Raw genomic sequence first — 24,834 nt, 5'->3', positions numbered from 1 at the left:
ATAGTTACAATTGAAGCACTCGTTGCATATTGTTCGCGCCTATACACTAATGTTAAAGTAACGGCATGACGTTTCTAAAACAGCTGCATCGATCAATTTACACGGTGAATATTAGATAAAACTCTTAACGAGGTGGAGAGGAGAATATGTATTTTAGATGAGTAGGCACTATTTTAGATCGACCTAAAGGGGAGTAAATAATAATCTCAAGGTGAAAATTTCCTATATCAATCTAATGGTGTCATCAAATTGTGGCGTCAAACTATTGGCATTCATTGTAATAACCGTTAGCTTGAGAAATAATTTAAACAGGACATTTTCTTTCCCATTTGAAGTAAAGTGTATTGCTGGGTTAGGGCCTATTGCTAATGATATATTGCGAGGAAATGAGCCACCATAAAGTCCGCTTCCAAATCTAGATTCATCTTGTAATTTGACATATAGTTTGTTTGGTCAAATTTTTGCGAAGCTAAATCACTTGCTAACTTTTCAACAAAAAAAAAAAAAAAGAAAAAAAAAAGAGGAAGTTATATGCCCGAAAAGTTTTCTGGCAAGACCAAATTCAAGTATCCATTATTATTATATACCGAAAACTTAAATTAAAGAACAAATGCAAGGTTTTTCAATACAAAGGCTGACCTTCTGAAAAGACGTAGAGTCTGTTTGGAAAGCCACCTGGTAATTGAAATTGGTGAGTAATTACATAGTAATGTAATTATAATGATTTGTTTGTTTGTTTACAGTGTAATTTCTTGAAAATATATTAATTAATAATTATATATTTGTAACTAATATTGTAAAAAATAATAGATATATAAATTAATAATATTTCAATTTTAATTAATTATAAAAATTAAAAGCAGACTTTTTTGTGAGAACATCATAGATTGAAGGTTTGACAATATATTTCATAACATTTTACAAATGTTTGACCAAAATAAATATATCAATTGTAAGTGAAAAATAACAGCATGGAATGCTAAATGACAAGTCAATAATACTAACACAAATAAATTAAAATGAAAATATAACTTAAATTCAAAATCCAAAAGAAAAAGTTTAACATAATACTCTTATGTCAAATTCCAACATAACATAAGTAAGTTTCAACGTAACTTAAGTAAATATAATTCGAAAGAAAGGGACGATATAAGTCAATAACCTCATTCACAACGAAATTCTACTTTTAATAACTTCATTCATTATATGTCGAGTTTGTTAATGATTCATTTTTTCTAATATAAAATGGTGTAGTTTTAAAAATTAGAATAATAACACAGTTATGCTAAAAGAATAAAAAATAATATATATGAGCAATTACATTGAACCACACGAAGTAAAGGTTGGAAATGAGAAGAAAGGAAATGAAAGATAAATAATATAAAAACTATTTTAAAAATAAAAATAATTAAAAAGTGAAAATAAAAAAGAAATTAAATAATAGAAATAAAACCGAATAAAAGAAGAACAGAAATTAAAATAAAACAACAAAAAAAACTAAAAAGTAATCATGTAATTACAGAGTGTAATTGCACTCAATTCTCAGCCCCCCTTGAGAATTGGAGAGTGTAATTACACCCCCTGAATTACACTCAATTTCCACCAAATCAAATAATTACTTGATAAAACAAACAGGCTAAACTCTGTAATTATATCCGATGACGCCCAATTCCAATTACATAGTGGCTTTCCAAACAGTTGTACCAAGCAAATCTTATTTCACTGTACGCCAAAAAAAAAAAAATTGCTTAGATGTCCCCGGGCAACAACTAGTAATTCTCTTTTTCACCTTAAAAACCACTCGTTTTCCCTGGGTATACGCTCGTTTGCTTATCTCCAAAGCTAACCGTTGTTCCTCTCAAGCAAAGGTGAGAAAGAGGCGGGCAACCAAATGGCTCCCAAGAACTTGACGTTCAAGGTTTGTTCTTTCAACGTTCAACAACACAATGTTCTCTTCTTTTTTGAAAGTTAATGCTTGTTTTCAACATTCTGTAATATACTGATGGTTCCATTTGTTGAAAGATAATCCTGGGTTCGTCCTCCATGGCACGTCGAAAAATTCTAGCTGACATGGGTTATGAATTTGCACTTATGGTACGTCCGATTTTCGTTTTAATGATTCTGTATTTTTTCTACTAGAACTCGCATTTTCTGGTCTGTTTAACCTGGTCTAAGTTTTTTTTCTTTTTCTAGTTGATTTTGACTTAAAATCAAATTGTTTTGTGGAGTAGACTGCTGACATTGATGAAAAGAGCATTAGGAAGGATAATGCAGAGGAATTAGTGGTAGCTCTAGCTGAGGCAAAGGTATTCTACCTCTTTTCCACTCACTCCGTCCTATTTATGTAGCACCTTTCGGATTTCTACGGTCAAACTAGTTTTTATTTGACCGTGATCTTTTTATTTATCTTTTAATATTTTCGGATTGATTTTCAACTCTTACATTTGAGTCTAGTACAGGAAACACGCTTGTTATCTACTGTCTTTTGCAATTTTCCTGAAGACATTTTTCATGTCTTCTCAGTTAATTTCACTAGGTAAGTTGGTAGAAGTTCACTAATACCAAAACCAATATTTTAAAGAAAGATCTTTGTAGTGTATCTGGCAGGATATTGCTCTTCTAATTAACACAACTCACCCTATAAAGGCCAGGACTAATCCTAGGGCGGTTATGTGAGGAGTTCTATTGATAATTGTGTAGCATATGATATCAGTGAGAAGGTCAAAATCCAAGATTCTTGTGGTTGGATGAGATTTATTATTTAGTGTTCCCTTGGTATCTTTTTTCGTCTCAGCCAATTTTCAATTGTTGAGCATCAGTGATTTGGATTATGAAACTGCCATATGATAATTAGGACTATCCATAAATGAGTAGTTCTATAGTTCGGCTTACTATAATCAACTCATTTGCTTTCCTTCCATTCCCATGACACTCTAGGGTGCCATATAAATTAAGACGGAGGGAGTAATATATAATACATTGATATCATGCATTCAATGTATTTTCCAGTGCTGTAAGAGCAAATCTTATGTTAGCTTACTTGGTCTGTTCTTCTTAGGCAGATGCTATTATGTCAAGGCTCAAAACAACTGATCACTTGAAGGAAAATACACATCCCACTCTGTTAATTACTGCAGACACAGTATGTTTATTTCGCCAATCTCCATATTAGAATATTTCAAGTGCTATGGCTTTATTAAAGACATGTAGTTCAAATTATCTAGCACAACACTAAGTCATATTCAGAGTTATTTCCCTGATTGAATTGAGGACACATCAGAAAATCATTTTATGTTTTTCTTTTCAGTAATTGCAAATCAGTTGGAGGTATTGGCACATTTAGCAATAAATAAATAACAGCACTACACAATTTTAAGATTTTCCACTTTTATCGATCAAAAAAGAAGTTTAACTGAGTAACTTTGTATAGGAGAAGTCTGGAAAAAGTGTTTAAATTAGCTTGATGTAAATTCTTTCGTTAGAAAAGCATTTTAAGCAATACATATATTGTAATGGCATTTTAGATTGACACCTATTGTGTCGTTAGCTCGTTTTCTAGTCTTTTGTTTTGCTCTCTAGATTCATTTGAAATTTGACTCTCTAGGCTTGCTCTATGATTTGGCAATCTTAATTAAATATCACTGTTAAATAGTGTATTGCAAAAACTAGAGTGCTTGAGCCTTCTAATTATTTTTTCTCTTGGATGAAGAATGGATCTTTTTGGCTATATCTTACCTACATCTATTGGTATCGAGGTGGCGCTATACCAAGGAATTATCAGAGAAAAGCCATCAAGTAAGGAAGAAGCGCGCCATTTCATCAAATGTATGTTTGTATTTGTGGTTGGCAGTTCCATCAAGCGTCTCAGCCAGGTTGTTCGTTTTCTCTACTAGCATTATTACTATTCTTGTTATTACGAATTTCAGGCTATTCTGGTGGTCAAGCCACGGTTGTGGGATCTGTTGTTGTGACCAACCTGACAAAGGGGATAAGAAAAGGAGCTTGGGAAAGGTCAGAGGTATATCTTTTTCTCCATGTGAAGTAATTGTTATGTTCTGGAGACTATTGAAGTGCATATATATACGCATTTATACAGTACCTTTGTGCTTAAGTTGATATGTTCCAATGGTTACGTAGGTTTAACTGAATATGAGGCATAAGTGTATGTGATGTGGGAGTGAGGAGTAAGATGAACGTGCCATTTTGAAGATATTTCAGAAATCTTATTATAGATATTTGAATAAATATGTCAATGCTTATCCAGCTGATGAATTTGAGTTTGTTGGATCCCCATCCTAATAAGTGATAACTAAAGTTTTTTCTAAAAATTAGAAGAACTATTCACTAGAATATGCACCATGTGAAACATTAAATAAGAGATTTTACATTCTTCATCATACATATTCGATCAGCTAGAGAAGAAGGGTAATGTCGATAAACTCGACCACATCCAGGAAGATCTCAATTGCCTGAATTTACCAAGTTTCCTTATGCCAAGATATTTAAACAACTATAGTTTCCAAGTGGAATCTTGAGGACCATTTACTTGCAGTTCCTAATTTTTGAATTGTGACAATATTCTTCCTTGAAATTCGCTGCTAGGTCTTTGAATGTTTGGGACCTTTAGAATACATGAATTATTGGCTCCTTTGCTATAATATTGGAGCCAGAAAATTTCCAGTAATTTCTGTGCGTATTATAGATTTATAGCCAGTTCAAATAGCATTTCCCAGCGGGCAACATTTTGTTGAATAGGAGCTCGTTCATCAATATATAAGTGGAAAGAGCCGTAAACGTCACTTCTCTACCTAAACAGACAGGCACAAGCTGAATCAATATGGATTGAGACTATGAATAGATTGATTTCTATTTGACACCCTTGAGAATTTCCTAATTTGAGTATGAATGCATAATGAAGATTTATCATGATTTGTGCAAACCGTAGGTTAATCATAGAGTTTAAGACTCTTTAGAAACTGACACAAATGTCCTAATCTTCAAGAAAAATTGGATGAGAAAATGAGAATTTCCATCTTATGTGTAGAGTCTGAAGCCAGACAACTATGCTAAGGTTGTTCTGGATGCAAAAATGAAGCAAGCTGCTCTATGACCATGATTGATTGTCCAATCTTCTTTGATCACGTCCTACAAATTCTTTTTCACATAATTCTTCCTTTCTTAGGATTGACAGATGAAGCTACTGTATTTTGGTGGAATAAGAGCAAAGGAGCTGCTCTAAGAAGAGCAAGTGTCAGATATTCTTTTTAAAAATTTAAAGCATATTAACTGCCAAAAGCTTGAAAGATACTTGATGAGTTGATGGGCTGAATTAGACATCCATATTGTGCCAAGTCTTGCTCAATATTGTTAACTCTGGTCACAACAGCAAGGGAATCACTTCCCTACTGACATCTTTACAATCCAGGTCCCTAATAAGGAGAATACTTTTTGAAATTGCCTAGGTCTCTAGATTTCCATCTCCACTAGACTTTGGCATAGAGAACTGTTTCTGCTATGACCCCACCATCAGGATCTTTGAACCATCTTAATGTTATCAAGTATGATCAGTATGGCTGTTGTTACAGTTGTAGTGCTCAACCTCTGTCAATCTGGGGGGTTGCAGAAATCCATTATTTCAGACTATGAAGGCAGGAAAGTGTGAACGCTGATGAAAACTGGTGTATTAAAGCTTTATGTGAAGGGGGAAAAGAGGGCGAATGTTGATGGAATCTGGTTTATTACAGCCCATCTATATTACTCTCTCCACCCATGAATCTGTTTGCCGAGACATCCTTTTACTGACCTGTCCAGTTTATGAAGATGCCAGGATGCTTCCTTTTTTTATTTGCTTAGTGGAATACCAATACAATCGCGTCACAGCTCCCAGCTTATCAGTTAGCTAATTTTATCTTCTACAAGCCTTCCTTTTGTTACTGTTATGAATTTGTTCTTTCTTGATTGTGTGATGCAAACCTTCTTGCTGACTTTTTTGGACATGATGTGATTCTTCAACATGGAGTATACTGTTCTGCTGCTTGCAGGTATATTTCCATGACATACCAGATGAGGTCATTGATAGCCTGGTAAATATTACAGTGTCCTTAAATAAGGGATGTTTTTTACCTGCAGCATTAACTATTAGTGCAATTGTGTAGATTGAGGAGGGAATAATACTTAATGTTGCTGGTGGCTTAATGCTTGAACATCCACTGACGTTGCCCTTCGTTGACACTGTGGTTTGTCTCTCTTTCTCTCTCTCTCTCTCTCTCTCTCTCTGCAGCCTGGAACTGCTGATTGCTGATCTGTTTATACTGTCACTTCCCAATACTTTGCAGATTGGAACTGCTGACAGTGTCATGGGACTCCCTAGAAGTCTCACTGAAAAGCTTATTCAAGAAGCACTCTAGCTGTTGGAATTCCTCCACAAATGAACATCCTTGCGATCACCCCTACTAAAATTCACTCTTTGCACTTGATTACTCTCGCTAGATTTTTGAGTTTATAATGTTGTTTTTCTGAAGTGAAGATTTGAAACGTGCCGAGAGGAAATATTGGCTTCCATCCAGATACGAAAGTCATTTTTCTTTGCAAATATCATGATCCATAATCTATAGACTTAAAAAATGTCCTTACCCGCGCCTCATGTTTACACCAAGACAGTGAATGCAAAAAGCATATCTTGTATACATACATTTATCAGTTAATCATGGTTAAGTACTATGGACTCAAAACTTAATGTTTAACTGCTAAGGTAAAATTATTGACACTATGCGCGGGTAATTATTTACCTTATATCACTTGCGTTAATGAATATATCAACATTGCAATAGCAATCTTTAATGCTAAAATATAATCATTGTCCTTATACCCTCTATTGCTAGTTACTACTTAGGCAAAAAATGTCACCTGCTTTTATACTCATTTAACGTTGGAAAATGATTCAATAAGGTAAATATTTTTCATGAAAAACAATTTTATGAAAGATGCTTCTCTTTGCACCGGATGTACCTAGTGTTCGGTATTGCGAAAGTTTTCCCTGATGAAATTATTTTCAGAATTTGTTTATCTTGAGTTCCAAAGTATAATATCTCCAAGAAAAATATTCTCCATCAAAGTGGAACATGACTTGAGTCTTGATTCACTTAAAGGCGGAAGTTATTTTTCTTTTTAAGTATCGTAAGTCCTAACTTTTATCTCATAATCTTTCTATAAGAAAACCTTATTACCTTGTAACTTGTTCCAATCATTACTTAAATATTGTTGGAACCTTTACTACTCAAAGGCGCTACTTGCACAATTACTATATATCACTAAATTTTACAATTAACCAAACATGTGGAAATAATCAAAAAATGCTTTCAGAAGGTAGGGTTGAATGGGGGATGATAGTTACGTTGGGGGATTGTGCATCGGATTGCAATCAAATAACTAATTTTTTCTTCTCCGCCTTGCTAACCCATATTATTTTCAATTTGTTTTAATGATAATGTACAATAGTTAGAGATAGGCAATACCAATTTAAATTTCACACCTAATCAATAAAGCAAACACCAGGCAAAATTTTATTAATTTACGTTGACAATCTCTTCAGTATTTATATTCACAATTCTCCCAGAACATCCGCCATGAGCCAGAGGTGAAACTGAGATAGAAGAAGAAAGAGGGAAACAAGAAAAACAGCACAAAAATTAAATACAGTAACAAAATACTTGGAGGCTTTTTGGTGATTCCTTTTTATTTTGGGAGAATGACGTATATATACATAAGAATAGGGTATATTTACGAAATATGACAATACTTTTCAGTTTACAAAACATAACGATAGATTTTTTACAAAGCATATACGAAAATTTTCGCTCAAAATTGTGTATGAAATGTGTATATCTCGCTCAAGGCTTAAAAATTTCGCCTCAAAATTTTGTGTATGAAAACTGTATCAAATATGTATATTTTGTTCATGGCTCAGAATTCTCACATTTTTCGTATCTGAAAATTGTATAAAAAGGGTATGAAATTTGTATAAAGTTCATGTTAGCCTTTTGAAAATTGAAAACAACTGCAGTAACATTGTAATATAGTTTTCATCCAATATTCCTACAAATTTGAAACAACAACAATAACAACACCAACGTAGAAAACTTAATATACAATTTACATACAAACTTGGCATACAATTATCATACAACTTTAATACAAATTTGAATCTCGCTTCAAAATTTGAAAAAAACGACGCTTCAAATCTCGCTTAGGGTTTAAAATTTCGCACAATTTTTCCTTGTTTTGCCGCTTCGCACCATTTGGAGAACTAGAGATTAATACATTAGCCAGTTCAAGCGACTCTCCGGTGGCATCCCTGAAGAACACATATTTCTGAAAAAACACAGATCTGAAAAAAAAAACACCAATCCCGCCATTTTTATTAAAGACTTTTGATTTGGTTGATGATCTTTCATTATATAACGGAAATAGAGAACGGAAAAAAAGGAAGGGAAGGGAAGGGTGGGGCTGTGGAGTCTGGGAGGAAATATAGAACAGGGAGAAGGGGAAGGAAAAGGAAGGGTGGGACTGTGGAGTTTCAGAGGAAATATAGAATAGGGAGAAGGGAAAGGGAAAGGGAAGGGTGGGCGGATCTGTACGGTATAAGACAGAGAATAGGAAAAAGGGGGGAGGGGGGACTTTTAATTTTTTCAGATCTGGTATGTTTTGTAATTAAATTGTTATGTTTTGTAAATAAGGAAAAGTATTCATATGTTTTTTAACATGTAGTCTTAAATAATATTATTAGGTCATTTTCCCTTTTATTTTTCTTCGTTTTTTTCTCTGTGGCTAAGTGGGCTTTTGGTGTTTGGTCTCGTATCTTCTTTTTTTAGCGCGGATTGTCCTTTATTTGTGGTGGTCTTTAATTTTTGTCCCTCAAATTGATAGTCTTTAACTTTTGCCCTCTGCCTTAAGACAAAATTTTGTAAATTTGTTTATGAAGGCAGAAGTTGGGCCTCAAGGAAGAATTTGCATGCATATAATTTGCAAAACTTCCATGCAAATTCTGCCTGCCCAAATTCCGCCTTCTATCCATGCAAATTCTGCCTCAGGGGCAGAATTTTGCCTTGCGAAATTCTGCCTTAATTTGCAAAGGCAGAGGGTGAAAATTAAAACCCCCCAATTTGAAGGGCAAAAATTAAAGACCACCCCCCAGCGAAGGGCAATCCTGCAGGGTGGTCTTTAATTTTTGCCCCTCAAATTGGTGATTTTTAATTTTTACCCTCTGCCTTTGCAAATTCTGTCTTAAGGGAAAATTTGCAAAGACAGAGGGCAAAAGTTAAATACTATCAATTTGAGGGACAAAAATTAAAGACCACCCCAAATGAAGGACAATTCGTGCAAAAAAAAAAGTATTCATCTCTTTCAAGTAGCAAAAATTGTGCTAATTTCCTTGGTATGGACTGGTCTTTAATTTTGTCCCTCAATTCAATGGTCTTTAATTTCAAAAAATTGCGCGGATTGCCCTTTATATGAACTAGACTTTAATTTTTGACCCTCAAATCGATGGTCTTTAATCTTTGATCCTACTTCTCATTTAATGAAAATTGTGGGCCAAAGTACTCTTATTCGCTAGTCTATGAAACCAGAGATTCAGATTCGAACCGCAGCAAAGGCAAAAAAAAATGGCAAGGTAAAATTTCATAGCAAACCATGCCAATTCAGGCAAAAGTTATACCTTAAGGCATAGTTTCTATGTAGTTCCTTCTCCGGCATAGTTTTGTAGTATAATTTAATTTCTACAAAAGTATGGCGGATAAGACATAGTTTCTATGTAGGATAAGACATAGTTTATATGTAACTACATATAAACTATGCCTTGTGGCATAGTTCTGTATGATAATTTAATTTCTACAAAACTATGCCGGACGGGGCATACTTTATATAAAAATTGTCTAACTTTTGATCAAATAGATGTAATTGGCTATGAAATCTTGTCTTGCAAATTTTTATTTTATACTCTGTTGAGATTTGAATCCAAAATCTCAGGATATTTTTTACCACTTAAAGTGGCGAAGGACGAAAATTAAAGACTAGCTATTTGAGGAGCAAAAATTAAAAACCACCCCAAAAATAGGGAGAGTCTTGCGAATTGCACCTAGTAGCAGTAACAGGCCCAATTGTTCTTGTAAAATAGTATAGGCCCAAATATTTCTCATTTCTGTGTTCGCGTGCACGACAGTCATCGGAACGCTCCACTCACTGGTGGAACTGCAGATCTCCGGTGGACTCTAGGTGAGCAAGCGTGGTATGATATTGCTCTCATTCCTTGTACTTTCTCCTTTTACCCATCTCAAGGAATTGCTCCTTAGTCTCCTTTCGTAATAGAGATATACAAGTATATGTTTTTTTTTTTTTGGAAATGGTCCTTCTACTTTTTATTTGATAAAAATAATTTATGTTTCTTTTATTATCTAAAGCAGATTTTCTGAATATTGTCATGCGTGTGTGTTGTTAGATGAAATTCCTCTGTGAATGTATTTAATGTGATGTTTTTGAAATGAGAGTGTCATTTTCTCAATGAAAAACCATTGTTTGCTAGGCTACTTTTCTAGTTTTGTGGCTGGATATTATTTGTTCTTGAAATGTTCCTTCGTTTTGCAGTCTGCTGTTGACAGTTACTAGCTGTGTTGGTGAGTGTTAATTGTTACTCTGTAGAGTATTCTCTGGAGATTGTCATGCCTTGAAGTTGCTCGACGAAATTACTTAATGGATTTATTTGAATGTTATGCTTCTGAAATGAGAGTATGTTATAATACCTAAGTCGTAGTATAGATGGATAGAGTTTTTGGCTACAAATATCCTTCAACTATACCCTGAACCTAAGTTACATCCTTCTATTATTATAGTGAACAAAAAACATCCCTTAGCTATCCAAAATATTAGCAATTTTAATCCAACTGTTAAGAATAGTTAAAATAGCCTATTGATCCAAATGAGGATCACAGTTAGAAGGCTAGATATCCACAATAATAAAGTTTGTCCTTTGCCATCATTTTGCACAAGTTCTCAACTGTTTATTAGGAACACAGTACTACATGATCTACTGCTAGTACTAAACCACACAAAGAGGGGATTGGGAATAAAGGAGGGCTCTGAACTTTTAAAGAGAGAAATGCAGGAAATCGTTGAAGCTGTTACTGGGTTGGGGAATTCTTGAAAGGCAGTCGAAAAAACCTACAAGAGAATCTGAGGCCTAAACAAGGTAAAACAGAGGAAAGTGACAATACAGCTATATAATCCTTCTCATGTGTGCTACCTCCTTTTGCTTCTTCCTCTTTCTTAGTCTTTGTTTGTGTTTCTCTCTCTCACCATCCCCTTACTTTTCTGCTCAAACCCACAATAGCCCTGACAAGAGCTCGCCCACTTCTATATAATCCTTGCACGCACCAAATATTAAGATTCTCTGACTTCTGAAATTTGGTTGCATTGTATTGTTATGTGCAGCAAGAAGTAATCGCGAGTCACAATGATTCATATTTTTCAGAAACTTTTCTTGGTTTAATAACCTTTTGTTCTGTCATAATAAAGTGTTAATATCTTCGAGGTTTGTTTCTCTTTTTGACATTCACAGAGTGCTACAGGTGCAGAAATAGGCTAAATTTTTATCTGTTTCACAATTATCTTCTTCTGCATCCTTTCCCTTTTTGCAGCCCAGCCTATAGTAGCATGAACTCTAAAAATCTCTTCCAACCACTAAGAATCGTAAAAAAAAAATAAAAAAAATAGCAAGTACAAAATGAATCATAGTGAAATCTGAGGAAGTAATAATCAAGCGTGTTTGGCTATGGTTTTGATCAGTTGGAACAGATGGTTTGTCCCAAAAGCTTTGGGCTTGGTCTTGTTGAAAGAAACGAGAGATTCGGTTTGAGGAGTTCTGGTGTCAACTGTTAAGCTTTTAACAATTTTTAACGGTTGGATGAAAGTTGCTAGTTGTTGGATAGTTTAGGGATGTTTTTTGTTCACTGTGATAGTATAAGGATGTACCTTAGGTTTAGGTTATAGTTGAGGGATGCTTTTTGCCAAAAACGCTAGTTGATAAGTCCTTGCTCCACTCATTAGCAAGTTAGCTGAACTCTTACTGCACCTGGGGGCGTGGTGAATGTTTTCTTCTGAGTTAACAAGTTTGCAAAACCCAAAATACATATCGGGAATCTGCTTAATCTGTAATACTTGAAGCTCACCATGCCAAGTTCTCATCGAATAGCCTATTTCAATCCATGCTTTTGCATCTTGAGAAGGTTTAGGAATGGTTGTTGTTGCTCATAATTCGAGTTTTTAATTGGTTGTATATCTATTCGTTGAGTTAATTTTCAGAAAAATATCTGCATCGGAAGAAACCCCTGCTTGTTCCCTCCACCCTCACTTTCTAAAGAAAATTATTCCCCTTTCTTTTGATCAAATAGGAAAGTCACTTTGGCTGTCTTCCCTTCCTTGAGCAGTTTTCATTTGTGTATGCTGCGACTATTCACATTTTCAGTCACAAAGTGGCATAGCATTTCCTAGTACACAAACAGTCATAGTTGTTTTGACCGAGTATTAGTCGCAAACAATTAAGTTAGATGCCTAAATCACAGATTAATACTTGGCATGCTTGCCTCCCATAGTGGAAAATAATTTTCCTGTTGTATCTTGGTTTTTTTCTTGTTTGGTCGGTTCCTGTTGTATTATTGTCTAGGTCTTTTTCTTGTTTGGCCTACTGATGTAGCTTTTTTCATGTCATCTCCTGTTTCAGCTGATTGATTAAAGTCGTGCAATGGAAGCTAAATTCTTCCGCTTTCTCAAGATTGTTGGAGTCGGTTTCAAGGCTAGGGCAGAATCTGAAGGTCGTCTCTTGTACCTTAAGCTGGGTTACAGCCATGAGGTTGAACTGACCGTGCCCCCTGCAGTTCGTGTCTTCTGTTTCAAACCCAATGTAGTTTGCTGCACTGGGATTGACAAGTATAGGGTACATCAGTTTGCTGCTTCTGTAAGGAGCTGTAAGCCTCCTGAAGTTTACAAAGGCAAAGGTATTATGTACATTGACGAAGTAATAAAAAAGAAGCAGGGAAAGAAGTCAAAATGAGAACCTTTATTCATGGTTCTTTGTTGGGCTTGGGCTTTGTTCTCTTTATGATGCTAGACAATTTCTCTTTTAAGCATCCTTCCTATTGTAATTTTTTCTCTAACTCCGAGTCCTTTAAAAGATAGAATGGTTGAAGGTCTTCTACCGTAGTCACAGAAGTTGCTAAACATCTCAATGACTCTTTCTGTATCAGCGTTTTCATCCTTTCAAATGCTATAGATAAGTGAATGACGGTGTTGATGAAATATAGGTGTTTGATTAAATGCCCTATGCAAAGAATTGTTTTCTTAGGACTTTAGTGTATGATCTTAGAGTGTAAGTTTAGTGAAGCACCTCAGGAGGCTGGCTTGGAAGTGAGGCTTGGTACCCAAGCCATCCAGAAGAAAAGTAGTTTCAAGTATCTTGGGTCTATTATGCAAGGCAGCGGGGAGATTGACAATGATGTCACACATCGTATTGGGGCAGGGTGGATGAAATGGAGGCTTGCTTCCGGAGTGCTATGTGACAAGAAGGTGCCACCACAACTTAAGGACAAGTTTTATAAAGTGGTGGTTAGACCGACTATGTTGTATGGGGCGGAGTGTTGGCCAGTTAAGATTTCTCACGTTCAAAAGATGAAAGTTGCTGAGATGAGAATGTTGAGATGGATGTGTGGCCACACCAGGAGTGACAGGATTAGGAATGAGGATATTCGGGACAAGGTGGGAGCGGCCTCGGTGGAAGACAAGATGCGAGAAGCGAGATTGAGATGGTTTGGGCATGTGAAGAGGAGAGACACAGATGCCCCAGTGCGGAGGTGTGAGAGGTTGGCCATGGATGGTTTCAGACGAGGTAGGGGTAGGCCAAAGAAGTATTGGGGAGAGGTAATTAGACACGACATGACGCAGTTACAGCTTACCGAGGACATGACCCTAGATAGGAGGGTTTGGAGGACCCACATTAGGGTAGAAGGCTAGTAGATAGTCTCGTTATCCTGTCTTATTAGTAGTCGCATTATCGTAGTATAATTTCTTGTGCTCTGATTTATGCTATTATCTGTTATTTCCTGTGCTTTGATTATTCTATGTCATCTGTGTCGCTTGCGTTACTTCATTTCCATATTGCTTTGAATCTCTTAGCCTTATCTGACCTCTTTTTATGTTTTTTTATTGAGCCGAGGGTCTTTCGGAAATAGCCGTCCTACCTTGGTAGGAGTAAGGTCTGCGTACACTCTACCCTCCCCAGACCCCATGTTGTGGGATTTCTATGGGTTGTTGTTGTTGTTTAGTGTATGATCTTAGGTTGCCTGAATACTTCTCAAATGTGAAAGTTCTAGACTATTTTGATTAATCTCTTGTAGGACAACTGTCAGATTAAAATGTGTATTTGTGCTTGATTACATCCATGTTGAATTGCAGGCTATTGTTCTTCCACGATTTTATTAAATGCTCTAAATGCAAAGCATCTGTTTTCATTGGTGTTAATTATCTTAGGTTGTCTGAGTAGTTCTCAAATGCGAAGTTGCCATTCTGATTGATTTTTGTCGGACTTGTATAGTCTAAAATGCATGTGCACTGTTGACAATGTTTGGTGACATTACTTAGTAAGAAATGCGAATAAGCAGCCACCAGACCAGACCGTCAACATGCCTGCTTAGGCTAGGCAGTTTGGTCATTTCATGTGCTGCCTTTGATCTCTTTGACTGGTGTATATATGAATTTGCTTAATTGGGCCCTACCTCAATTTCCACGCTACACGCTGTAATTGCAAGCTTTTACAACTATCACTTTTTGACAATGTGGGCCGAATTTTCTATCTTACACTTTCATTTGCAGCTTCTTTAAATGATGTTGAACACTCGTCTCTCTCTTTTCATTGCATAACTTATATCCAGCTTTGTGGTATTTCTTTATTGAGTACTTCTTCAGAATCATACTATTATAAACAGTTAATATTTCACAAAGTTTAGAGAAAAGTTGAATCAGCTATTGCATCCAAAATTTTGAGCAATGTATTGAAAATAATTGTAAATACTAAAGCTAATAAAAATACATCACTAAATTTTATATTGTACAAGTTTATATTGCTTTTTATCTTTAAGGAAAAATTTATTCAATTTAAATTTATGATTATGAAAACTGTATTACACTATAATTTTAACAAAGTGTATCGTAGGAGGAGATCTAAATTTATACTAATGAAAAAGTTACAAATTAAGAGCAAAGAGGTTTTCATTTTGAAAGTACAAATTTAAGAATATCTTAAAACAACATTCTTTTGGTGTTGGGCCGTGCTGTTGCACGGCATCTTCTTACTAGTATATGTATATTTAATAAATGAAGTATGTACTGCTTTCTTTATCCTCTCCCTACTGCCTATAAACTTATCATCTTTGATTTTGAAGTTATCATTAACAGTAGGTTGATTTCATCTGGCTTATATATACTGCAAATCTGCAATGTCATGTTTGTATTTAAATACCTATTAGAGCTTTTACGACATTATTTGTGTTAAATTTCATCCAAGTTTTCATAAAGTAATAATTTTGTTAATGCGGTTAGAAACTCTTGGCATACAAAGTGATATACGGAAGTATAAAGCAAGTGATGTGAGGAAGTATAAACTCTCTCCAACTTATGTACCTTTCAGTCGTGCATTGTGAATACAAGTATGTTGAAGCTACATATGATGTCTCTCTATCGGGAAGAGAGTGTTGGCTGGAGCCAACACCCTACTAACAATTTCAATAACAAGAATCTTTTTGTTAAAAGCAAAGACACGTTTGTTTACAAGGTTTATCTTAAAATACATCTACAAGAAAGAGATGACTTCTATTTGGACTCCATTGGTGGCAACTTGTAACGACACATAGGACAACTTGGGTTTTTTAGAAGCCAAGTCCCAATGCAGTCAAAATGGAAACTGTGGCTGCAAGGCATGCTGTATGCTTCTGAACCAGGTAAGTACCTCTCCATGCATATCGAACACATGTCTGTTGATTCGTTTTCTGGAAGATGTACTCCCTGTAAGAATTGCATCATTCTTACTGCAGGCAGTGACCTAAATTCCTTCCTGGCTTGCTCAACTAAAGACTGTAGTAGTTCCCTTTCAAAATTTTCATCATAATACATGCTCCAATAAGCTGTCCCCTTCACAATTTCTACTATGTAAGCTTGTAGCCACTGAAATTCTTCATTCAACGATGATGATCCGTGTCCCAATCCTTTGATTTGGTCATAAACTATTCCCCAAAGTAGTTGTGCACGATTTTCATTCTGTTCTGCAACAATTCTCGCTTTGGTAAGTTCAAATTCTTGAGGAGATACGGAGACTTGCTTGTCAAATATCAGTCTCACATAAACTGTATCGTCATCTTGGAAAGGAGGTGTAACTTTCTGCACCGTCCGAGCAAACTCCAAGATGCGTTCGATCAGATCATCTTTGTTCTCCAAAATTTTCTCAGTATGGTCCCACTTAACACTTTCTAATGGATAAGGAAAATCAGTTGCAGAAAGCACTCTGTCAACAATATCGCATGATAATGACTTGTACTTATCAGCCCACCTAGTACCAAAGTTGTAGTCTTCGATAATGTTCTCACCAGAAGTATAAGAGTGCCTGACAAGTAGATTAATCTCTAAGTTAAAATTGTTACCTGAGATGGTTGGACTAGGAGGACTTCTTTTATGATAAAGTTGGGGTTTAACATGAATTTCACTGGCAGCGAATGGCTCCATTTGATGAAACTAATCAAAGCTAAATTGTTGGTTCTGAATATTCAGTTTTTCCACTGGACTAGTATATACAGTATAGAGAAAAAAAGACTTCCTTTCTATAGGGTTGATTTTCAGTTTTTGTGTAGGATTAGGACTTGGCTCGTTTCCTTTTCCTTTTCCTTTTCGGATTCATTACCAAAATACTTGTGAACTAAGCTTCCTAATACAGTAATATTAATTACCACGCGTCCGTGTGCTACAATAAAGCTTAAATGGACAGAGTTGATATACACTTTATATTTTGGCAGGTTCCATTTATATTTACTTAAAAGTCAAACCCCATTTCAACGGTAGTAATTTTACTATCACGGTAATATTTCTTGGTAATTAGATTAAGTAAAAAAAATCATCCTGAGTTATATAAAATTGAACTAGCTAAGTGATAACTAATAACTCGTTGATTGACTCCAACGCCTACATTTAATCACAAGTCTAAATCCAATTGGTACTCGGGATCGATCTTGGTAGCTCAGTTGATTGGCTACATGTACGTTCATCTTTTGATGGGGTATGTTCCCTATCATGTAATCCTCTCCCCCATTTTTCTTTCCCTTACCCCTATGTAATAAAAAAAAATATAAAAAATAAAAATGAAAATTGGTACTCCTATTTTTAATTGGTTTAAGTTATATATTCTATTATATATAAGTGGCTAAGAGGGACCAACACCGCAATACCTACTTGTATCCAAAGCTTTACAAATTGTACACGCAATGAATGCTTGTACCAAAAGCTATATAACTTGTACACTTTAACCAGCTTTCTTTTTATCCCACATGAACATATGTCATAGTGCTTAATATTTATTTGTCATAGTGCTTAATATTTATTCCCTTCTCATATATAGACGTATGCACCTCAATTTTAATTCTCCGACATATTTATTTCCTCCGTGCACTTTTACTTGTTCACTTTTGACTTTTCACGTTCTTGCTGAATATTTATTCCTTTCTCATATATAGACGTATACAGTTCAATTTTAATTCTCCTACACAAATTTATTTTCTCCGTGCACTTTTACTTGCTCACTTTTGACTTTTCACGTTCTTTAAGAATTAATAAATCTCACGTGGATATATGTCATAGTTCTGAATATTTATTCTCTTCTCATGTATACACGTATGCACTTCAATTTTAATTCTCCGACACATAATTATTTCCTATGTACACTTTTACTTGTTCACTTTTGACTTTTTACGTTCTCGCTGAATATTTACATGTCATAGTACTTAATATTTATTCCCTTCTCATGTATAGACGTGTACAGTTCAATTTTAATTCTCCGACACATTTATTTCCTCCGTGCACTTTTACTTGTTCACTTTTGACTTTTCACGTTCTTGCTAAATATTTATTCCTTTCTCATGTATAGACGTATGCAGTTCAATTTTAATTCTCCTACACAAATTTATTTCCCCCGGCACTTTTACTTGTTCACTTTTGACTTTTCACGTTCTTTAAGAATTAATAAATCTCACATGGACATATGTCATAGTACTAAATATTTATTCTCTTCTCATGTATACACGTATGCACTTCAATTTTAATTTTTCGGCACATATTTATTTTCTCCGTGCACTTTTACTTGTTCACTTTTGACTGTTCACGTTCTTGCTGAATAGTTATTCTCTTCTCATGTATACATGTATGCACTTCAATTTTAGTTCTCCGACGTATATTTATTTCCTCCGTGCACTTTTACTTGTTCACTTTTGACTTTTCATATTCTTTAAGAATTAATAAATAAAGTACTCCCTCCGTCCCATATTACTTGGCCACATTACTTGACTTTTCACATTCTTTAAAAATTAATAAATGAAGTACTCCCTTCATCTCATATTACTTAGCCACATTATTATACTTGACTTTTCACGTTCTTTAAGAATTAATAAATGAAGTACTCCCTTCATCCCATATTTCTTGGTTGTATACTTTAGCCAACTACTTTTTTATCCCACGTGGACATATGTCATAATAGTGAATATTTATTCTCTTCTAATATATACACGTATGCACTTCAATTTTAATTCTCCGACACATTTATTTCTTCCGTGCACTTTTACTTGTTCTCTTTTGACTTTTCATATTCTTTAAGAATTAATAAATGAAGTACTCCCTCCGTCCCATATTACTTGGTCACATTACTAAAAATTTCTAATATATATAAGTGTCCAAGAGGGGCGAACACAACATCAACAAATAAGAGGAAAAGAAAAAAAATATGAAGACTCACTACGGAAAATCGCAGTATCTTTTGCAAAATATACAAACCATAAAGACTAACTAAATTGAGTAACCAAATTAATTATGTTAGGCCCGTGCATTGCACAGTCATAGTTTGTATATACATATATACATACCGTAAAACATATGTTAAATAGTTAATACTGCTTATTATAAAATTTTATCTGAAATTTAATTACTTTGTAAATATTATAATCGTAACATTTTTTTGTGGTATCAATACATAAAACTTAATCTCTTTTTAGTGTGCGCAAAGTTCAATTTTCTTCTTTATCCGTTTGTTTCTTTTTCAGTTGGTTGCTCTCTTGGGAGAAGAAAAACAGAGGCATGGCAGAACTCCAGAGGAAAAGGAAACATGGAAGATTAATCAATGTAAAGAGTAACGAAGAGCTAATACAAATTGTATGGTAATTCCATAGAGAAGTATGGGTATTTGATTTTACCTTAGTGTATGATCTTAGGCTATGTGTTGCTCGGACTCTTAAAAAATGTGGATGGATGCATGTCGAATCTTCAAAAAGTAGTACATTCTTTGAAGAATCTGACACGGGTACGACTACATTTTTGGGGATCTATCTCAGGGGTTTTAGACTATTCTGATTGATCTCTTGTAGGACAATTAATCGTAGATTGAAATGTGTATTTGTGCTCGGTTACATCTATGTTTGATTGCAGGCAGTTCTTCCACACTTTTATCAAATGCTCTAAATGCAAAGTATTTGTTTTCATTGGTTTTAATTATCTTAGGTTGTCTGAGTAGGCAGTTTTCAAATACAAATTTGCAATTCTGATTGATTTTTGTCTACTTGTATAGTCTAAAATGCATGTCTACTTTTGATTATGTTTGGTGACATATACAAAGGAAGACTTGAAGTGAAGTATGTTTCATCTTCTTTATTATGTCTTCGATCTCCCTTCTGCCTATGAACTTATGGTCATCTTTGATTCTGCAATATATTGTCATGGACAATAGGTTGAATTCATCTACTTTATACACTGCGATACCATGTTTGTATTTGAAAACTCATGAGAGCTTTTACGACATGATTTTTTTATGTTAAATTTCATCCAAGTTTTCATGAAGTAATGGATTAATGATTTTATTAAGGGAAAATACATAAACACCCCCAACATATACTCGGATTAATTATGACACACCCAACCTTTGCGGGCGATCTATTACCCCCTGGCCTTATTTTTTCAGTATTTTTGTGGCCTTTTAGGCTGACGTGGCACCAAAAAATTTTAATGCCCAATTGCACAGTGGAGAGTGATGCACACTCTCCGCCACATCTGCGCCACGTCACTGCCACATTGGTGCTACTTTTCCTTTCTTTTTTTCATTTGATTTTTCTTTTATTAATTATATTTACACTAATTAGCCTCTAATTAACCATTAAACCCTCCATTAATTTTATCTTCTTCATCACTAAACCCTTCTTCTTCTTCATTTCAAGAAATCAATCAACTCATATTCTTCCTCCATTGACACACACACATTCAACCCATTTTTTTCCTTCATTAATGCACACACATTCAACCCATTTTCTTCCTCCATCAACACACACACATTTAATTTCTTTCATCAATCATAAATATTTTTTCAAGAAATTAACCAACCAATTTTCTTCCTCCATTAATACACACACATTCAACTCATTTTCTTCCTCCATTAACACACACACATTCAACTCATTTTCTTCCTCCATTAATGCACACACATTCAACCCATTTTCTTCCTCCATTAACACACACACACTCAACCCATTTTCTTCCTCCATTAACACACACACATTCAACCCATTTTCTTCCTCCATTAACACACACACATTCAACCCATTTTCTTCCTCCATTAACACACATATTCAATTTAATCATTAATCATAAAGAGTTTATTTTCAAGAAACATTCAACCCATTTTCTTCCTCCATTAACACACACATTCAATTTCATCATAAACCCCACTTCTTCTTCTTCATCATCATTTCAGGCCGCGCTCCCACCCCCCCCCCCCCCCCCCCACACAAAAAAAATCCGAGATTGTACAGATATAGCAAAGAAACAAAACCAAATACTCAGAGTTAATTGTCATCTCTTGATCAACAAGAATCCCAACACACACCTGCAAGACCCAGCAACACCAACAAACATAAATCCTAGTTTCTTCCCCCAATTTGCCTTCTTTTTCTATTTCCCATGAGATTTATCGTTGTTTTTATCGTGGTTAGAGTGTTTACTCTCAATGGTTGTCGTTTTCGAAGCAAAATGCACAGATTTTGGAGGTGGAGGTGGTGGTGGATGGCGGTGGTGCTGACGTGGCAATAGTGATAATGGTGGTGATAAAGGACTCACATTTAGCATTTGTTGGTCTCCAACTAAGTTAAATCTTCTCCAAAATCAATAAAGATGGAAGCTTTAACAATTGGGCATAAAGAATTAGGGTTTGAAAAATTGCAATTAGTAGCTTTAACAATTGAAATGTGGAAGAAAGGGAGGGTGGAAGTGGGTGAGAGGATAAAATATAAATAAATTTTTAAAAACTAATTTTTATTAAAATATAAAAACTATTTTTACTGCTTTCACTCGCTATTTTTAAATTATAATTTTTTTTGGTGCCACGTCAGCCTAAAAGGCCACAAAAATACTGAAAAAATAAGGCTAGGGGGTAATAGGTTGTCCGTAAAGGTTGGATGCGTCATAATTAATCCGAGTATACGTTGGGAGGGGGGAGGGGGTTATTTATGCATTTTCCCATTTTATTAATGTACCTGGAATACAAATTAAAGTGGAATATTAAAGTATAAAGCAAATGACGTGCGAGAGTCCCTACTAAATCTCTCCAAGTTATGTATCTTTAATTTAATTTCAATCATGCATTCTGAATACAAGTGTTTTGAAGCTAAATATGAAGTTTCTCTATAGAAAAAAGAAAGAAGTGTTGTCGGGTGCCAGGCCCCTATTAACAACTCTAGTAGCTAATTAACCTTTCTATAAAAAGCAAAAGATACATTTTTCACAAGAGAGACAGAACTACTATTTCAACTCCATTCAGGGGCGGAGCTTCAGTGAAGTTTACGATTTCTGCTTAACCCAATAGGTTTGGCCCAAACTCTATATGTATAGTTAGAAAAATCTAGTAAGCTGTCTTTTTTAGAATGCACAAACTCACAAACTTCAATTTTCCAGCTCCGCCTCTAACTCTATTGGTGGCAACTTGTAACGACACATAGGACAACTTGGATCTTTAAGCAGCCAAGTCTCAATGCAGTCAAAATGGAAAGTGTGGCTGCAAGGCATGCTGTATGCTTCTGAATCAGGTAAATACTTCTCCATGCATATGGAACATATGTCTGCAGTCAGTTCATCATCATCGCTTGGCAGATTTACTTTCTGTAAGCATTGAACTCTTGATCTTACTTCTGGCAATAACCTAAATGCCTTCCTAGCTTCCTCAATAAGAGTTTGCATTAATTCCCTTTCGTCATTCTCATCAAAACAGTTGATCCCCTGAGATGTGCCGCTCACAGTATCTTGTATGCAACATTCTATCCACTTTAAGCATTCGTACAAAGATGATTCCCTTCCCGATCGCGTGATCTTGTCATACACTTCTCTCCGAATTAATTCCTCACAATATTCTCTCCATACTGCAAGAATTCTTGCTTTCGTAAGTTCAAATTCTTGAGGAGTTACGGACACTTGCTTAACAAATACCAGGCTCACATAAACTTCATCCAAATATTCGACTGGAGAACCTGTAACAATATTCTGATGAACAAACTCCAAGATTTGTTCGATTAAATCATCCTTGTTCTCCAAAATTTTCTCAGTAGGATCCCACTTAATCCTTTCTAATGGATAAGGAAAATCAGTTTCCAAAAGCGTTTGGTCAATTTCATCCCATGATAATGACTTGCACTTACAAGAAAACGTATTATCACAAATTAACTCGTCCGCAGTGCTCTCACCACAAGTGTAAGTATGCTTGACAATTACATTAATCTCCAAGTTAAAATCGTTGCCTGCAATGGCTGCACCAGGACAACCTCCTAAACCATTATCATCAAATACAGGAAACACACAAATTTCACAGGTAGCGGATGGCTCCATTTGATGAAATTAACTAATCAAATTTTTAATATAGTTTATGAAAAGTTTGAGTTTCACTATTCGTGCAGCTTGGACTTGAATTTATAGAGACAAAGGTTAGGTTTGATTCTTAGTTTTTGTGTTGGATTAGGATTTCTTGTGTTTTATATGCATAGTGTCATCAAGCAATCACGTTATTTCTTTTTCCTTTTCGATTTCGGTTTCCCATTTCCTAATTGCTTGAGAACTAAAATTCAAATATGGTAGATAATTAATTACCACGTCCACGAGTTTACGGATTTGCAAGTTGCAATATATTTTAATTGGATCGGGCCTTAAAATAAGGTGCTTGAATGGGCTTCATATTAAAAGTTGATCCAACTCTTATATTTTGGCGGGTCGCATTTTTTATTTAAACCAATTAAATTAAATGAATCCTCGTATATTTGTTGTTATGATATTTTGGGGTAATAGATAGAGTGGTTCAGGACATTATAAACCCCTTGGGAGGCAAGCACACAACTAAACCTGTTAACCGGTTAAAACCGGTAATCGGAACCGGTAGAACCGGTTAACCGGTTCCGGTTAACCGTGTTGTTTATTACCGGTTTGGTTCCGATATTTTGGAAACCGGAACCGGTTAAACCGGTAAAATCGGAACCGGACCGGTTAAACCGGTGAAAATTAAAAAAAAAAAAAAAAAAACGTTGGGCCGCCGCACAGTGTCCGTTAATGGACCGTTGGCAACGGTCCATTTGCAAAAATGTCCGTTGCCAAACGGTCATTTTGTTAATTTTTGGCCCCCAATTTTTTTTTTTAACACTTTAACCCATCCCCACCCCTATATAAACCCTTCTTCATTTTCATTTTAATTCACACCAATTCACTCTTCTTCATCTTTCTCTCAAATCTCAATCTCTCAATTATAGTTACTTTGCAATAATTAGCCACAAAGTCTTATTATAGTTTCAACTTTTAATTATTAATTTTGCAATTATAATATTGTTGGTGGAGTTGGTGATTTTGCAACAATCCGAAGTAGCTTTGGTGGATTTGCAATTCTAGCCGCCTTCACTTTGTTGGAAATTAATCCGGCAATTTGGTACCTTCGTTCCAACTTTATCTTTATTTTTTGCAATTTAATTCTATCAATTTATTTTTCGCAATTTAATTCTAGCAATTTAATTTGTTGTAATTTATTTTCTTGTGATTTAAATTAATTCTATTTAATAATGTCTAAGAGATTAAGATGTGGTGCCGGTAGTAGTAGTCGTAGTCGTAGTCGTATTTAATAATGTTAGTAGTAGTATATATATTAAGCTATACATATATATAAGTATATATAGTATATAAGTATATATAGTATATAAATATATATAGTATATATATTAAGTTATACCTATATATAAGTATATATAGTATATAGTACATTTATATACATATATATAGTATATATATTAAGTTATATATATATATAAGTATATTAAGTTATACATATATATGTATACGAAAAACACTATTCTGTATTGCTGACTTGCTATTAGCCTGTTAGTCAGTAAATATTTAAACTTTAATTATAAAGTTGTATAACATATGTAAATATACCTACAATATACTAATAAATACTATAATATATATATATAT

The 24,834-nt window shown here is 34.8% G+C and overlaps 4 protein-coding genes across 14 annotated transcripts; 2 read left to right on the top strand and 2 right to left on the bottom strand.

Moving 5' to 3' along the window:
- Positions 1 to 1,265: 1,265 nt before the first annotated feature.
- LOC132624905 (uncharacterized) lies at positions 1,266 to 6,630 on the top strand. 9 transcript variants are annotated; one of them, XR_009576564.1, is made up of 9 exons: positions 1,266 to 1,918; positions 2,023 to 2,094; positions 2,232 to 2,306; positions 3,059 to 3,142; positions 3,756 to 3,795; positions 3,927 to 4,011; positions 6,042 to 6,083; positions 6,156 to 6,236; positions 6,336 to 6,392. XR_009576564.1 is itself a non-coding variant. In XM_060339660.1 (9 exons), the coding sequence occupies exons 1-9, from the start codon at positions 1,892 to 1,894 to the stop codon at positions 6,405 to 6,407; spliced, it is 624 nt and encodes a 207-aa protein (XP_060195643.1). In that variant the 5' UTR covers positions 1,758 to 1,891; the 3' UTR covers positions 6,408 to 6,630. The 9 variants fall into 9 exon arrangements, 7 of the variants coding, with proteins under 7 accessions (XP_060195642.1, XP_060195647.1, XP_060195643.1 ...); XR_009576563.1 differs by having other exon boundaries at positions 1,731 to 1,918; positions 3,756 to 3,825; XM_060339660.1 differs by having other exon boundaries at positions 1,758 to 1,918; positions 3,710 to 3,795; positions 6,336 to 6,630.
- A 3,489-nt stretch (positions 6,631 to 10,119) lies between these two features.
- Positions 10,120 to 13,347, top strand: LOC132622746 (large ribosomal subunit protein uL6m). 3 transcript variants are annotated; one of them, XM_060337409.1, is made up of 2 exons: positions 10,120 to 10,272; positions 12,773 to 13,347. In XM_060337409.1, exon 2 carries the CDS (start codon positions 12,794 to 12,796, stop codon positions 13,100 to 13,102), a length of 309 nt encoding a protein of 102 aa, XP_060193392.1. In that variant the 5' UTR covers positions 10,120 to 10,272; positions 12,773 to 12,793; the 3' UTR covers positions 13,103 to 13,347. The 3 variants fall into 3 exon arrangements, with proteins under 3 accessions (XP_060193392.1, XP_060193391.1, XP_060193393.1); XM_060337408.1 differs by having other exon boundaries at positions 10,129 to 10,285; XM_060337410.1 differs by lacking the exon at positions 10,120 to 10,272 and adding an exon at positions 11,220 to 11,242.
- Positions 13,348 to 15,912: 2,565 nt separating this feature from the next.
- LOC132624662 (uncharacterized) lies at positions 15,913 to 16,818 on the bottom strand. The gene has a single exon (XM_060339406.1). It carries the CDS (start codon positions 16,816 to 16,818, stop codon positions 15,913 to 15,915), a length of 906 nt encoding a protein of 301 aa, XP_060195389.1.
- A 5,457-nt stretch (positions 16,819 to 22,275) lies between these two features.
- LOC132624661 (uncharacterized) lies at positions 22,276 to 23,211 on the bottom strand. The gene has a single exon (XM_060339405.1). The coding sequence runs from the start codon at positions 23,209 to 23,211 to the stop codon at positions 22,276 to 22,278; it is 936 nt and encodes a 311-aa protein (XP_060195388.1).
- Between the last annotated feature and the right edge of the window lie 1,623 nt (positions 23,212 to 24,834).

This window comes from Lycium barbarum, chromosome 12, assembly GCF_019175385.1.
Source record: "Lycium barbarum isolate Lr01 chromosome 12, ASM1917538v2, whole genome shotgun sequence".
Taxonomy (NCBI): Eukaryota; Viridiplantae; Streptophyta; class Magnoliopsida; order Solanales; family Solanaceae; genus Lycium; species Lycium barbarum.
The sequence above is the reverse complement of the archived record's forward strand: the minus strand, read 5'-3'. Positions and strand labels throughout refer to the sequence as shown.

Coding starts and splice junctions, on each gene's coding strand:
- LOC132624662 (XM_060339406.1), bottom strand. CDS start 16,818: ATGGAGCCATTCGCTGCCAGTGAAATTCATGTTAAACCCCAACTTTAT.
- LOC132624661 (XM_060339405.1), bottom strand. CDS start 23,211: ATGGAGCCATCCGCTACCTGTGAAATTTGTGTGTTTCCTGTATTTGAT.
- LOC132624905 (XM_060339659.1), top strand. CDS start 1,892: ATGGCTCCCAAGAACTTGACGTTCAAG. Junction 1,919..2,022: donor CCAAGAACTTGACGTTCAAG/GTTTGTTCTTTC, acceptor ATTTGTTGAAAG/ATAATCCTGGGTTCGTCCTC. Junction 6,084..6,155: donor ATGAGGTCATTGATAGCCTG/GTAAATATTACA, acceptor GCAATTGTGTAG/ATTGAGGAGGGAATAATACT.
- LOC132622746 (XM_060337409.1), top strand. CDS start 12,794: ATGGAAGCTAAATTCTTCCGCTTTCTCAAGATTGTTGGAGTCGGTTTC.